This window comes from Embiotoca jacksoni, unplaced genomic scaffold, assembly GCF_022577435.1.
Source record: "Embiotoca jacksoni isolate LCO1_2020_lvr unplaced genomic scaffold, fEmbJac1.0.p SCAF_24, whole genome shotgun sequence".
In the NCBI taxonomy this organism is placed as follows: domain Eukaryota; kingdom Metazoa; phylum Chordata; class Actinopteri; family Embiotocidae; genus Embiotoca; species Embiotoca jacksoni.
The window spans coordinates 7,909,466-7,925,066 of NW_027185375.1; the positions used below are offsets into that span (position 1 = coordinate 7,909,466).

Below are 15,601 nucleotides of genomic sequence, written 5' to 3' on the forward strand. Positions count from 1 at the left end.
ACAAAGCGGAGGAAGCTCCAGCTGTGCATATTGTGCAACGTTCCCTTCCACCATTAAAACTCTACGATATGATAGATCAATGGCCACAGGAACATGCTGCACAATATCAATTTGATTTTTTTTTTTTTTTTGCCTCATTTACTCATTCACAGACTGACAAGGAGCACTGAAACTGTTAAAATATTCAGAGGATCCCCGTGTCATGTGTTTTTATGTGATGCAATTAAAGCCTCCAGTTCAAAGTTCAGTGTTCACGATTCCCGGTGCTGCTCTCCTCTCTGGTAATTGCCTGTTAAATTGAAGGGAAAACGTGCAGCAGACACAAATGAGGTAAATATTTAATGAGATGACCAGTTAGTCTGGTTTAACATTTACCTACGAGCCACTAAACAGGCTCAACGACAGCAGCAGGTCAAACAGTATTGTGCCCATGCTGCAAGCGTTCATGTCCGCGTAAAGCGTCTTTTGCAGATTTTTAGAAAGACACGTCAAACTGTGTCATAGGTAAACGACATGGAGACAATATTACAGTCAAAATAGCAGAGGATGGTTTCGATCCATCGACCTCTGGGTTATGGGCCCAGCACGCTTCCGCTGCGCCACTCTGCTCAGATGTGAAGTCACGCTGCAGAAAACCCTCATCAACCATGAACAGAGCCGTTTTACATTCTCCTCACAGAAAGGAGCGTTCTTACATAATGTGCAGCCATTGTTGAAAGGAGGTGATGGTAGATCGAGAGGCTCAGAGGAGGGGAGAGAGTGGAAAGGAGAGAGAGGGAAAAAAAAGGCTGTAACAGGAAAGAGGGAGATGTAAAATACAGAAAAGAAGTACTGTAATAGAAGCTAAGACTCATTTACCTTAATGTGCCGTAACCAAGGAATACTACATAAACTCTTCACGTGTTAACAGCATTATGTGTGTTCTTTTTTTGTCTTCTGTGTTTGCTTTGTCCATATTATCGCTCCATTCATGCCCAATCATTAGTGATGGGGCCTTGAACAGGCTCCTCATTGTCTCAGAGTGAAAACTAGGCCACATGCTTTTCCACAGAGAAAAAGGAGAACTTAAAAAAAACAAAACGGGAGGAAATACTAATGGAAGAGGTAGCAGAACAATTTATGAGCAGTAGGTTAATGTGCACCTGCAAGATATCAGTGGTACAGAGTGACTCAAAGTCCAAGTGCAATCTGACATGATTGAATGCACGTGTAGAGCAAGAACTTATGAAATGTGGATTCTTCTTTTAGTCCAATACGTCTACACTTTACAGTCTGCAGGAAACTAAAATAAATCATCTTTCTACATGTCTTGCTGGGTGTGTGTGTTTTTTTTTTGTTTTTTTTTAAAGAAATGAAAGCCTGGACAGAAGTCTAACCTGTAAAATGAGACTGCTCTTTGCAGTGATCCTGAAACAATGAGATGAAAGCTCTGAAAAGTGCTTAGCCAGACTGGTCTGAACTGGTCCACGGTCTGCTCTGCTGCTTGTTTTTCCTCCAAGCTCCCGCTGTCTTGCAAAATAAACTCTCTCACAAGGATCAGATGAGGATTTATAGTGAGGCCCTGTGTGTGTTTGTGTGTGTGCGCTCATGTGAACGTCCCTCCAGCCCAGATGAATTGCTCTGAACTTTATCTGTATTTCAAGCACAGCCTGTTTTTTTTTTTTTGAGTGACTTTTGTGCTCTGTAAACTCATTGAGAATACACTCAATGAATGAAGTACGTCGCACTAAATTTGTGTCTCACCTGAATGGCATACTCGGATCTGATCGCACAACATTTTATGACATGTCTCTGAAACTGTGACCCTGAACCACGAGTCCTGTCTGCTTGTTCGGCTCCCGCCTTAGAGAACACAGACAAATTCTGCAGCAACTTTCCTCTATTTCCTTTCTCTGTGAGTGTGTGTGCAGGCTTACAGACTCAGACTGTGATACTGTCCGCTCCTCTCCTGCCAAAGGCATAAACAAAGAACACAGGCCCCACAACAGGACAAGTCTAGGAGTGAATTATTAGGGCTTGAGCGCCGATGCTGCAAAAGCCATATTGTTATTCAAGCGATTACCATTATTCTCCGCACGCACGAAATTCGGTGGACATGTGTATCACACCGAGATGTACAAAAAAGGTCCAACGCAGCATTACATCAACTCAACAGGAAGTCCGCCATTTTTAATTTAGTCACCATTTTGGTGATTCACACATGTTGTACTTTAACGAACTCCTACAGATTTTGTCGGACCGACTTGAAATGTAGTCTGTGCACTCTTAACACGTTTGGAATTAAAAGTTATCAAAAGAAATAGTTTTTGTAGATCAGTGTTCCCGTGGCGTGGTTGCCAAAAAGTGACCCAAAAGTCATACTATTTCATACTTTACTGTGCATTTTTATATTTATATTTAATATTTTTTACTGCTTTTATTGCTTTACCTGTATCTATAATGCTGCTGTAGCAAAACAATGTCCCCTTGTGGGATTAATAAAGTAACTATCTATCTATCTATCTATCTATCTATAGCATGTCATCCAAAATGTGATTAAAAAGTCATACTGTCGTTAAAAAAGTGACCCTAAAGTCATTTTTGGGTCATTTTTGCGATAGTATGACTTTTTTTTCATAACTTGGATGACATGCCATAGTATGATTTTTTTTTAAAACTTATATCAAAGGCACATGGTTGGTTCGGGTTTGCGTTGTAAAGTCATACTAAAACCAAAGGTCAACAGCAATACAAAACAAAACCCTTATACAAAAACTCAAATAAAAAGCAATAACAAAAAATAAAGGTTAATATATTACAATAATACATTTTAATGGTATAATATGAATTTTTTTTCCATAATTTGGATGACATACTAAGACTTTTTTTAAAAAAAAATTTTAAATCATATTTCAGACAACATGCCACAGTGGTGCCGTGTTTGGAGCAGTTTCCTCACAGTGAGATGTAACTGGGTTCGATCCCCACTTGATCGATCCCTGCATGTCAGTTCAAAAAAAGGTCATACTCCAAAAAATAATACAAAATTCATACTGTATGTCGTCCATAAAAAGTCATACTGTAGCATGTGACCCAAAAGTCACTTTTGTATATAGTGTAGCCAGGGCGTTTGATGTTTTGCCATGACACAGGAAGTTGATGTTTAAGGTCAAACGATGCTCCAAACCTCACGAAACTTGCGTCAGGTACCGACTATCATGAGTTTTTGAAGATGTTCAAAGCCTCCAAAAAAAAAGGCAATTTTTTTTTCAAGAATAAGAAGGAATGAGATCGAAAAAAAAAAAAGTAAACTGCAAGGGGGAATATGTGGACCCTCGCGTGCTGCACGTCGGGGAGCCGGCGGCCCCGACCAGCTCGATCCCTGACGTGCAGCGTGCCAGGGCCCACGTATCACGGCTTGCAGTTTTAATTTCATCTGTGCCCTCCATGAACTTGTGATCTCTACTGTTTGGTGGCTGACATTGCCGCCATTTTGCAAAAGATTCAGAGTCACAAAGACTGAATTGCTACTTGGAGCTGTTTATTCTGTCAATTCTGCTCGTAACAGACATGAGGACTCCTTGTGTGAGACAACATGTGGGAACAGACTTTGGAAAAGACCTGAGCAGGGTTTCTGTAGCTCAGCGCTGGCTTTCCATTAATACCTGTTCCAAACTTTTCAGCACCCTCAGTTCATAAACATGTTTACTCATCCCGGCCCCGTCCTCCTCCACTGCCTGCCCTTTCCCCTCATTCCTCCAGTTCCTCCCTCCTTCTTACTGTTGTTTCCTGATCTAACCACTCCCCCCTCATTCCTCTTTCCTCATCCCCCCCCCCCCACTCAAATGTCCTCCTATCCCTTTTTCCTCATGTCCTCCACATCCTTCCCAGACCGACAGCACAGTGTTCACAATCAGCAACACACAGCAGTTTTGTTACAAGCTGACTCGGCCAAACGCACACATGTTCAGGAGGCCGAGGTAATAACAGAAACAGATGGTGTTGCACGATATTTCATTCATTGATATCTGACACGCTGGTTTTTCTTTTGACTGATTGCCAATGCCGATGCATGCACATATTCTCTTTATTCTTCACAAATTTGTGTAATTGAATGGGATGACGTTTTTTTTTAAGATGGACAGTCAAATTTTGTAGCGTTGAAGGAACGTAATGTGGCTCCTCCTGGCATGACCAATGCTGAGCAATCACTGCAAATAGCAACTTTGCTATGTGTGTCAGACACTTAGAAAAAAAAAAAACTCCAGACATATTGTTGCACCCTCTTTAACACTTGACCCAGGAGACGCAACAGCACCCTTGCGCTACGGACATGCATTTAGTCACACATTGAACATTTCGGCAAAATTAAAGCATCGTTTCTTGGCCTATCATATTGGCAGAGACTTTCATTTTGGGCCGATGCAGATATTTCATTTTAAAGCTGATATCGTAAGATACCAACGACTCAACGTATATACCGAGTTATAAGGAGAGAGCGTGTTAATTAGCGTCTGTCTGAAGATGGTTTCTATCATATCACCATCCCTACATGAAGACATACAGAAGCCAAACTCAGGTTTTTAATCCCCATATTTTATTCTCGCCATCAAATGACTTTTTCTAAGATTCAAGGTCTAAATTTCTGCTGTGCTGCCGGTGGTATCATGTAGCAACACTTTCAGAAGCCCGGCACAATAACCGATGTTAAATTAGAGCACAGTTATAAATGGTTATAATCTCACACAAGCAAAAATAGACACACAGCACTATGTGAGACCCCCTTTGATTAAGATTGAGACCCAGCTACAGTCAGACCATAAAAAGTTGTTGTGAGTGTGTAGCAGGAGCAAAACCTGAATTATATGTATGATGTACACGATTAGCCTAAGAACAGACATATTAATGCTCACCAAAATGTCAAAATTATTTTAAAATAGTTTTTAGCAAAATTGCAATTTCTGTAGTTTTTGATTTGTCATAGAAAAATAGCACAAAAAAAAAAAATGTCAAAGCACTTTATGTCACTGTAAATAGAGTAGAATGAAAACACATACATGCACAGATCAAGCTCACACATGCAGAGGCACACCAGAGCAAAGTGGTGTGGTGTGTTGCTACAGTCACCTGTCACTGCACGATGACGAGGTTTACTTGTCTTTACATACAGACAGAGAGATCTAAAAAAAAAGAAGCTCAACAGGTGGGTAAAGGACAAAAAGACAACACAGATATGGCGGAGATGAAACAACAACAAAGTGGGAAAAGATGAGGGAAGTATTTAACATTAAATAGTAAGGAAATCATCCATATCATTCTGCCATTAGTCAGTCATGAACATTTTTTGTTTTTGTCCTCTGACTTCTTTCATTAAAGACTCTTTGCTGTGCCAGCAAATCCAATTAGTCTTTATTATGTAAATGCAAATCTTGAATTTGAGTTTGAGTCCAAATCTGTGAGTCAAAAACCTCCCAACCATTACAACAGACGGAACGCAGAGAAATAGGATTAATGTTGGTAATATCAACAACCATATCCAAGTACCTGCACTGCATACCTTCTAACAACGTTATTATATATCTTAATAATAGACAACAACAAACTCTACAAAACAAGGCCAGAAACACGCCACCTCATGATGTACATGACGTTCAGATTTGATTTGGCTTTTCCTAGAAGTGTGTCGTTACTGTAACTCTAGGAAGGTCAGCAACAGCTGGTGAATTCTGTAGAGCAGCAGGGAGAGGAGGTTCTTGTTTTTTTTTTTTTCGAGTAGCTGTTCACAAATATCCTCTCTGATTTACTTTAAACATTACAAAGTTATGACTTAATCTATCAGTAACATGAATCTGGTCAACTTGAATCAAAAACGTTCACATAAACATCAGATCCGTCAACAACAACCCTACATCCTGGAGAGCGGGTAAACAAGCTGTTTATACACTTACGGAGGAGCATTTAAACTTTCTTAAACTCGGCTAAGAAGAGAAAATTCCACTTCAGTCCTGAGGGGATTTTACTTTATTTTGTTGTACTGATGTGTGAGCATGTGTGAAACTCTGACCAGATACTCAGAGGATGTTTATCATGTGTTAAGTGATGTAAATGAAGTATGTATGTTAAAACAGAAGGGGGTGATAGATAGTTAAATTAGATCAGTTATGAACAGAGTAGCAGTCGCCACTGAGGAAAAGATAAAAAGTCTTACCAGGAGCTTGGATAATCAATATTAATTGGCTTTGCTCATAAGATTGATTATATTATCTGTAGGAGAAGTTTTAGGCAGTTATCTAATGTGCTCGACAGCAACTAAATCTTTTTTTTTTAGTCAGATATTAATGCATTTTTATATTTACCAGTGATTTATGATGATGCATTTAAACTGGAATTTGATAGACTCATTAATGATTCCTTGGCTGATCTTATATGAATATCTGATATGACATCACAATAGGCTATGCTTTACATTATAAACTATAATATAGTATTTTAACCTTTGTATTAACTTGTACAGCCTTTTCAACGCGCCTCGGATTCCATAATATATTCTTTGTTACTTATATCACATCAATTATTTTTTTTGGTACAAATTAATAATAACCAACATGGCATTTTGGACATATGAGTGCGGCCCGTTGGAGGGCGAAGCATATAGAATTATAATATCAACACAAACCAGAAATTACACTCTACACTCATATCAAGTTAGAATAACTAGTCAACTAAATTAATCTTATAAAACGTGGATTCCCTTGACAGAAAACGGTGCAAAACCCCAGACTTTTGGGTGGGAGAAGGGAGAGTGATTTCATCACGGGGGAACATGGGCACGCCCTTGACACGCCCTTGAGATGAAGTTATATTGGTTTATTAATAATGTTTGTTTGTTTGTTTGTTTGTTTGTTGGTTGGTTCAGAGAGAGAGAAAGAGAGAGAGAGAGAGAGAGATTATTGGGTCGTCCCTCAGGAGGCGGAGAATCAGAGGCAGCTACAAATACGCGCTCCGAGTCTCTGGAGGAGAAGCACACCGTAGGATAAACGACGGAGGGAAACAAATACGGACGGATTTTACATTGTTGGTGGGTTTTTTTTATTTTTATTTTTTTTACAGATAATACTGAATTTACTTCCTCCTCTCCGTCGCCGCTGACCAAGTTAAAATGGCCCTGTTTGCTTGAAAAGAAGGGACTTTGACAGGGGAGTGAAGAGCACGTTGCATCGTGTCGGTTAAATGACGTAGTGACGCGTTTGATTTCATCAGCCTCATAGAAGACCGATTTCACGACATCAAACTTCTTTTCAGGGTAGTTTTTGTATTCGGTCGATTTTATAACTTGACGCACCTCGATTAAAGGTAAGCGGGTATTTAAATTATTCGCCTTTTTACGAGTTTAAATTAAATTAACGTTAAAACGAACAAGAACAAGTTAATCCACTATTAGACTTCCGGTAGAGCGAACAAATAAAAGTTCATCGTCGTCTATAGATATCTAATATTGTGCCTGAAAACTCGTTATAAAGCAGAAGTAATGAACCGTAAACGCTAATTTCCGTCCTCTTAAAGCTTGCAACGACGTCTTTTTTTTTTTTTTTTTTTTTTGCTCTTCTTTCTTTAATAAAGCGAACTCACTCTTATTGTGAAAGTTTGCTGCATTGTTTCCGTCGATTAAAGCTGAATGAATCTTTACGGCTGTAACAGCTGTTGACTACATTATAAATACGGATTACAGTATTTCGACAGTGTGTTACAGAAACCACCTATTATAAACACGTAGTAGTACAACTCATTCATTTTTACAGCGTGTTAAGTTTAATTTGTACTTGTCCAAAAGTCTTGCGCAAACAAAGGTTCGTGCCGAGTTCAAACCCTTTTCAGTTCTGCTTTTGGCACAAAATCCGTTTTAAGGAGTCCAGCCTTTGTGTTTGCATGTGCTGTCGAGGAGAACACAATGTTAAACACGTGAAGATATGTCCCAACTCTTTCAGAGCTTTTGGTCTCTTTTAGCTCTCGAGTATTAATCCAGTGAAACAAAGCTGCTGAGGACATCATCATCATCATCCTCCCTGTTTTCCACCTCCTACAGAAATCAGATTAAACCATGAATAAGGAAACGGAGATCGACATGAAAGAAGTGGAGCTCAACGAGCTGGACCCCGAGAAGCAGCCCATGACGGACGACGGCCCGGCTGCAGGTGGAGAGAAAAATGGCAGCGTCAAGTTAAAGGTCCCCGAGGACGAGGTGACATTCACCGGCCTGTCTAAAGAGGAGCTGATGAAGGTGGCCGGCACTCAAGGGTGAGCACAACTGAAAACAAGTTACAATAAAAAAAAAAACACCTGCGCAGAGCAACAGAACTTGTATTGATGCGTCACTTGAACTCATTTTAACATCTCTCCCTCCACACTCGTCTTGGTGTTCAGATGGGTGCGAACCCGTTGGGTGCTTCTCATCCTGTTTTGGCTGGGCTGGGTCGGCATGCTGGCCGGAGCCATAGTCATCATAGTCCAGGCCCCTCGCTGCAAGCCCATCCCCGAGATGAACTGGTGGAACGAAGGGCCTCTGTACCAGATCTCTGACCTCGATGCCTTCAATGATGGAATAAAAGGTAGAGTATTTTTGAGGTTTTAAAATAAACGTGTATCTTTCTTGATATTTGATGACATTTCTTGCTGCTCTTTGCACCTTTTTGCTTACGCTGACATCCTCGTTCCCAAAATAAGATTGAGAGGTTACTTTTTTTTTTTTTTTTTTTTTTAAATTGCTCTGACCTTCTTTTGGTTAACCTGCACACGAGAGATGTCTTGTGACAGCGTCTTGGGTTTCCTCAGTCCTGCCTGGCCCGTGTAGGCTGGCTAGATACCAAACTGCTGACAGGGCAGATACAGAGTAACCAAAGGTCTAAAGGACATTAGGAAATGAATGAGTCATTTCTTTCATATCTCTTTTTTTTTTTTTCATATTTGAGTTGAAGTTGAGCTGCTTGTACATTTTAATGGTGTAAAGACATACAAGTGTTTTTTGTTGTTGGGTTTTTTTCCAGATATTTTGCATGATCAAAACAACTTATTTACTTTCAAGCTTTTATTTTCATTATATATCAGTCATTTATAGGAGACAGGAAGGAAGTCCACATTGTGCTGTTGTTCTTAAAGTGAATTAGTAGTGAGCACTCCAGTTTCCAACGGCCTTGGGGTGGAATTCCAAAAACCACACGTGACCCGGCATTGTTCCCACATGAAGGACCCCCTTGTGCTCGGACCGCTCACGGCCAGCAGAGGGTGTGGATTTCATCATTCACATGCTCCTTTCTTGAGCCAATACCTCGCTAAAACAGCCCTCGGCCTTCCTCATTTTGTGCTTTGCTGTGTTATAAACGATCAAAATGTCTCTCTAGCCTTCTGCCCCCCCCCCCGAACACACACACACACACACACACACACACACACACACCTCCCCGACCCGGTTACATTTCACACATCAGCTCCTGGTCGTTTTTTGTCCGACGTGAAATTTCACACTAACACAGCATTTCATTCTTCTTCCCTGTCTGTCTGTTTTTTTTTTTTTTTTTTTTTTTTTCTTTTCTGCTAGGTGTTAAGGAAAAGTTGGACGACCTAAACCAGTTGAAGGTGAAAGGCCTGGTTCTCGGCCCTTTTCACGTTCTCCAGGAGGACCAGCCGGTGGCTTTGAAACTCGAAGAGATCGACCCGGAAAAGGGAACAAAGGAAGACCTGGTTGCCATGATGGAAAAGGCCCACAAGAAGGGTAAGTGAGATGAGTTGTTTAAGGTAAAACGAACGCTTGACTCGTTTATCGTCAGCAGTTCCACAGCAACACCTTATTTGTTGATGGATTTTTGTGGAGTTTTAGGCTTTTCAGTAAGCAAAAGTTTGTTTCCTGTCTGTTTTAGGTATTTCTGTGGTGCTCGACCTGACTCCAAACTACCTGGGATCTGCTCCCTGGTTCAGCGCCGACCATGATGACATTGTGGAGAAAGTCAGGGTAGGAAACAGACACATCATTTATTTATTTATTTACTTTAATTTTTTTATGTGCAATGCACATTAATCAGCATCAGTGTAAATGTACCAGTGACAGCCTGATGTCCCCCGGGCCTGATGTTAAGTTCGCCATTAAAACTCCAACTGCGTGCTTCATCCACTGACTCTGTGTCAGTTGACTGGTCTTTGCTGCTTTTTGTCGCTGAAGCGCTCGTATGTTTTCTTCCAGGCTGCAGCAGAGCACTGGCTGAATTTGGGAGTCGATGGCATTAAGATATCGGACTTCACTGTGGCCTCCAACTCTCAGCATTGGTCCAAACTGCTAGCTGCTGTCCAGGGCAACCGCACTGAGGAGGACACCAAGAGGAAGTAAATATGGCTGCCATTTTCTGACTCGGTGGGATTCAGCATACAGAATATTTGAGCTGTATTATATTATTTAGCTATTGCAGTTGCGGTAAAAGTTATTTTGAACAAAAATACTGAAACCGGCCTGATATAAGGATGATTTATTAGTTGCGAGAAGCTTCATTCGGTGTTTTCTTGCTGTGAAGCTCAAAAATAAAAGCTGGGACTGGGAGATTTGAAACTTGTTGTAGGACTGGATTTTCTCAGTCAAGTCATTTTTAGCTTTCAGCTGACAATATTATGTTTACTGAGCGAACACGGAGATCAAAAGCATTCCAGTGCCGGAGGGTTAAGTAAAAGACAGGTCAGCAAGAAAAGCCTCCACAGGCCAGTGGCGTTTTTTCCACTCTCTAGTGGTAAAACGACACCTTGTGGAGGGTTTGAGGAACAACGCAGTCAGAATTAACTCCGGTATAACCTTCAATTCTCCACGTGAATCCGTTTTTTAAATGGCGTCGGCAGCACAGTCCATCTCCCTCCCTGTTCTGACGTGAACCGACTCTTTCTCTCAGGGCTCTGGTGGGTGTGGTTGAAGGTCTGGCAGCTGCAGAGGTGTCTCAGCTGGTCAATACCACTGGTGTTGATCTTCTCCTGTCTGACGTGCTCAGCAGCAAAACTGACGGTAAGCTGGTGTAGCTTGTTTGTCCCGCTGTACTTGGGTTTTATTTTCTCCATTTTTTTTTTTTTTTTTTTTTAAACATTTCAAAAAATAAATAATTGTTGACTGGTTTCTTGGTGAACTTTATTCAGTCCTGCATAGTAATGAGGCTTATGCTGCGGTGTTAATTTTTCTTAAAATTGTACAATTCAGGGGGGGAGGGGGTGCACAGCAGGTGATAATATTCCCTGTTTATCTGCAGGTGTGGAGCGCATTAGGGCCATAGACGCCCTTCACTCTCAGCAGAGAAGTGTGGGTTGGAGTCTCGGTGCAGCCAAACACGACCATCTGTCTAAACTGGCAGCCACTTCGGGCCTGATTCATCTCTACCAGCTTCTCCTCTTCACCATGCCGGGAACCCCGGTGTTTACCTACGGAGATGAGATTGGCCTCGCGGCAGCGCAGGTCAGCCATAAAGCCAACCAGATGGTCAAATATTGAAACGACCGTCCAGCTGGTACAGAGTGTAACCCGCTTGCGTTTCCCCTCACAGGGCACAAACTCCACTAAAATGTTTTGGGACGTAGAGAAGGAACCTTCGAAAGAAGACGCCGTCGATGAGGCTGCCGAGGTACGAGTGTGTTCACGGCGTGGAAAGGAGAGTCCGTCAGCAAGCGTCCATTTGCTTTCAGTGTCCTTTAAAATCCTTTTTAAACCTCACATTTACAGGCTGTGCGTAAGGAGCGCGTCGCTTTAAGAAAGTGGTTCAAATCGCTCAGCGACCTGCGAGGCAAAGAGCGCTCTCTCCTCCACGGCGATTACTACCCTCTGCACTCCTCCGCCTCCTCCCTCTCGTTCCTCCGCCTGTGGGACCAGAGCGACAGATACATAACAGCTATGAACTGGGGAGCAGCTCCTGAGACACTGACACTCAAACTGACATCTGAAGGCAAGTTGCAGTTCAACAGAAATATCCAGTTTTAAGATGCAACGAAACATTAACTGTAGTTGGTTCCTTCTGTCCATTTAAAAAAATTTTTTTTTTTTATTAACCATAATGACCTTTGTTCATGCAGATGGAGTCAAGCTGCCAGAGGAAGCCAAGGTGAGGATGTCAACGGATGAAACCCTGGTGGTAGACTCTACCATCAGCCTGGACAAAGTCACTGTAGCACCAGGACAAGCTGTCCTCCTGCAGTTCCCCTATACAGGCTAAAGATGGCGCTGACGTATAGGTCAGCCACTTACAGATTAGATCAGATTTTTTTTTTTTTTAAAGATACAGAGGTCAGTCCTAATCCGTAGGAATGAAATGATGTACTGAAAAGATACAGGACGTTTCTTTTTACAGTTGCAAGTAGAACTTTCTCAAGCCAAAATAAAAATTAACGGAGTCACAGAAAATCTGCTAAAGCACAACATTGTTCAGGATGAGGTTTTTAAAAACTTGCCACATTTTTCTATTTTTGTTGACTTTTGCCATTTTTCTGTGTTACGAAAAGATACAACAGCCTCAGATCGGCACTCGGGACATGAGCCTTTTGTGAACTTTTATTGTGAAAGACATTCCATCCCTGTTGTTTGGGCATTTCTTTAGCAGTCCTGGTGGGTTTTTTCTTTTATAAATTCGAAGACATTCATTTTTAGCGACTGTTTTACTTTGTGTTGTGGGCTCACTGAAAGACGGGGGGAAAAAAAAAACCAAGCTGACTTTGGAGATTTGTGGTGACTCGAGTTCGTCAAGTGAACTGAATTGGAAATGAATAAATAGAAAGTTCTGCTCTGAATCCCGTGTGCTCTTCCTATTTTGTGTGTGCGTGACGACATTTTTTTTTATCAGATGAGATGTTCGCCGTCTTCATGGCGAAGATGATATCAGATGAGCCGTTCGCTGTTTTCAGTGCGTACAGGTGTGTGAAAGTGTGTCACAGATGTTTGCAGAGGAGACGTTTATTTTATCACCATCCTCACAAAGGTTTTATAGGGACATGATATTCGACTCTAAAATATACATCGTTTCATTAAATGAATCATACACCTGTCTGTTAAAGTAACATAAAGTCCCCTATAAACTATCACAATTTCAAATTGCAAAACGCCCTTAAACTTTTAATGCTGGGCAACACATTGACCTTGGACTTTGCAACACAACACGTAAAATACTTTGGACAAAAATACAAGTGTTTCTCAGTACAGCATGTTTCATCGTTGTCTGAAAGTATCCTCCTTAAATAAAAAAAAAAAAATGTTGCTAATGATTTTCTGATGGATGAATCAGCAGTGACAAAATGAGCAAGATGGATGAGAAATTAGAGATACTCGCCTTCTTACTGTACGTACCGTATTTCCCATATATATAGATATATATATAGGTATATATATATCTATATATATATATATATCCCACGTATATTGTGAGGTTTATGTACACAAAACTTGAAAGGACACTTTTTGAGAGAAAAACTGTGGACTTGTGAATAAAAACCTGACATGGTTTTTGCTGCCTAAATGATTTATTTTGGATGTTTTATATGATGGCTGCAGAATCAGGTTCATAAGCAGTAGTCTTATTTTGACTAAAACATTGATACAAGATGAACAGAGCCAAACGGTAAAACAAGTTTTTTTCTTACATTTTTCTGCACAATTGATTTTCTGTGTTGTTCTAAGTATTAACATGTTCAGGCACAGAAGGAAAGCAAAACAAGGATCGTGGAGAAGACGGTTTCTTGTCTCCATTAAGGTGATGTGTCTTTATCATCAGCCGTTGTGGTTTTGCTCTTTACATTGTCTGGCAGTCGTTGTTTGACTTTATTTTACAATTACACGTGTTGTTTGAGAAAAACTCCGGATTACAATATCACTATGCCGTTAATCACACTGTACTTGAAATGAACTGGAATCGAGCTACGTCTCTGGGCGAACCATTCCAGTCTGTGACCCGACTTTAAACGTACTTTTAAACTACTTTTCATTCATGAGAACTACATTTACTCAATACTGTCTATAGATTTTTTTAATTAAACAACTCAACAGTATCAGTTGGTACTGCTGTTTATATTATTACTCAGTACGGTTTTTGCATATATCTATATTTTATGCAAAGTTTGCTAGCAAATAGTGGTGAAGAAAGAGCTTTTACTTAAGTATAAGCAGCACTACATAACTGAACAAATACTCTTAAAAGTCCTGCGTTGAAAAGGTTGACAAATAATTACCATTATGTGCTTATTATGTATCAAAAGTAAATTTACTCAAAGCAGAGGATATTTTACCATTACATATTACGTTAATCTTTTATCAATATTAATGTCTTATTTTAGGGTTTGGCAAATTTTAACCACGTTATATTGTCAAGATCAATCTTTAACAGTGCTTCATGTTTCATCAGTCTATCAAATGCATTGCATTTAGATTTTATTTGTGGGGTAAAAAGTGTAATATTTGCCTCTTTAATGTAGTAAAATTAAAGTATAAAGCAGAAAGAAATACTCAAAATTACCTCAAACTTGTATTCAAATACAGTGAGTAAATAATTGTATTTAGCTACAGTCCACCATTAGTGATAATAAATCTGTTTTATTTGAGCAAAATTTTGAGTTTTTACTCTTTTGTTTTATATTTACTTGAGTCGATTTAAGTCAAGGGACTTCTTTTAATAATTAAAATAAAAGAATTTAGACTTTGTGACAACCCACCTGAAACACAAAAAAATGACTATCGTGTTTTCAATATCCTTTTTAAAAGCATTTTTCTTTCATCTACTTAATTTAAGTAGCTGTGTTTTATCTTTTCGTTTTATAACACTGCTTTCAGTGTTAATGATGAAAATACGTCGTATAACGTGACACTATATGGTTCAAGTTATTCCTTACATTGTGAATGTGTGGTACTTTATGATCCTTTAAATTTGGATTTTTCCTCTTTAAAGGTGTCATGCATTTCTACGTGGGATTGGTAAAATGTTGGATTTGGTACAAAATACATGAATTAGTCAATTAAAAAAATGATGCAAGTAACTACACAGACGCTCTCAATTTGAAGTGTGTAATAAAATGCCATAAAAACTGTCCATTTCTGGAGGAAAACCAGTTTTAAACCCACTCCTCTCATAGAAATGTCAAACAGCTACTCTGACAACGTTATTCAACTCAGAAGAGTTTCAGGGTCTTCATACAATACAGGGCCGCCGTTTCACTGCGGTATCACAGGGGAGGTTTGAAGTTGATGATACCGGGAATCAGAGCCCGTCTATGGGTGCACCCCACGCCGCTGCGAAACCAAACCACCGCCATGCACACTCATGACTGACTCTCAGTCTGAGTCTGACATATACACATACACACATGCAGCTTTTACATCACAGTGACATGCAGTTACATGACCTTTCATCGGCTTTCATGGAACACTGTCGGGACAGAGATGATGATGTGCACTCTGATTTCTGTAGAAAAGAGCTCAGAAAGCCTGAAAACGGAACAATTCTGTCAAATATGTATATATACTGTATGAAAGACACCCCTAGCTGCATTTAATTTGGTAAGCTTTATGACCAAATACATTTTTTATTTCCCTCTGATTAATGATCAATGACTCTGAGAAAGTCTGCTCCAT

At 40.1% G+C, this 15,601-nt stretch overlaps 1 protein-coding gene and 1 non-coding gene across 3 annotated transcripts; one reads left to right on the top strand and one right to left on the bottom strand.

The window, feature by feature from the left end:
- Positions 1-537: 537 nt before the first annotated feature.
- trnam-cau (transfer RNA methionine (anticodon CAU)) lies at positions 538-609 on the bottom strand. Its single transcript has one exon. It is a non-coding gene; the product is annotated as a tRNA-Met (tRNA).
- A 6,340-nt stretch (positions 610-6,949) lies between these two features.
- slc3a2a (solute carrier family 3 member 2a) lies at positions 6,950-12,774 on the top strand. Of its 2 annotated transcripts, none has more exons than XM_069159288.1 (11): positions 6,950-7,057; positions 8,063-8,274; positions 8,401-8,585; positions 9,572-9,745; positions 9,891-9,982; positions 10,211-10,350; positions 10,902-11,011; positions 11,250-11,452; positions 11,541-11,618; positions 11,717-11,936; positions 12,064-12,774. In XM_069159288.1, the coding sequence occupies exons 2-11, from the start codon at positions 8,078-8,080 to the stop codon at positions 12,201-12,203; spliced, it is 1,539 nt and encodes a 512-aa protein (XP_069015389.1). In that variant the 5' UTR covers positions 6,950-7,057; positions 8,063-8,077; the 3' UTR covers positions 12,204-12,774. The 2 variants fall into 2 exon arrangements, with proteins under 2 accessions (XP_069015389.1, XP_069015390.1); XM_069159289.1 differs by lacking the exon at positions 6,950-7,057 and adding an exon at positions 7,080-7,332.
- The last annotated feature ends 2,827 nt before the right edge of the window (positions 12,775-15,601 follow it).

Coding starts and splice junctions, on each gene's coding strand:
- slc3a2a (XM_069159288.1), top strand. CDS start 8,078: ATGAATAAGGAAACGGAGATCGACATGAAAGAAGTGGAGCTCAACGAG. Junction 8,275..8,400: donor AAGGTGGCCGGCACTCAAGG/GTGAGCACAACT, acceptor CTTGGTGTTCAG/ATGGGTGCGAACCCGTTGGG. Junction 10,351..10,901: donor GAGGAGGACACCAAGAGGAA/GTAAATATGGCT, acceptor TCTTTCTCTCAG/GGCTCTGGTGGGTGTGGTTG.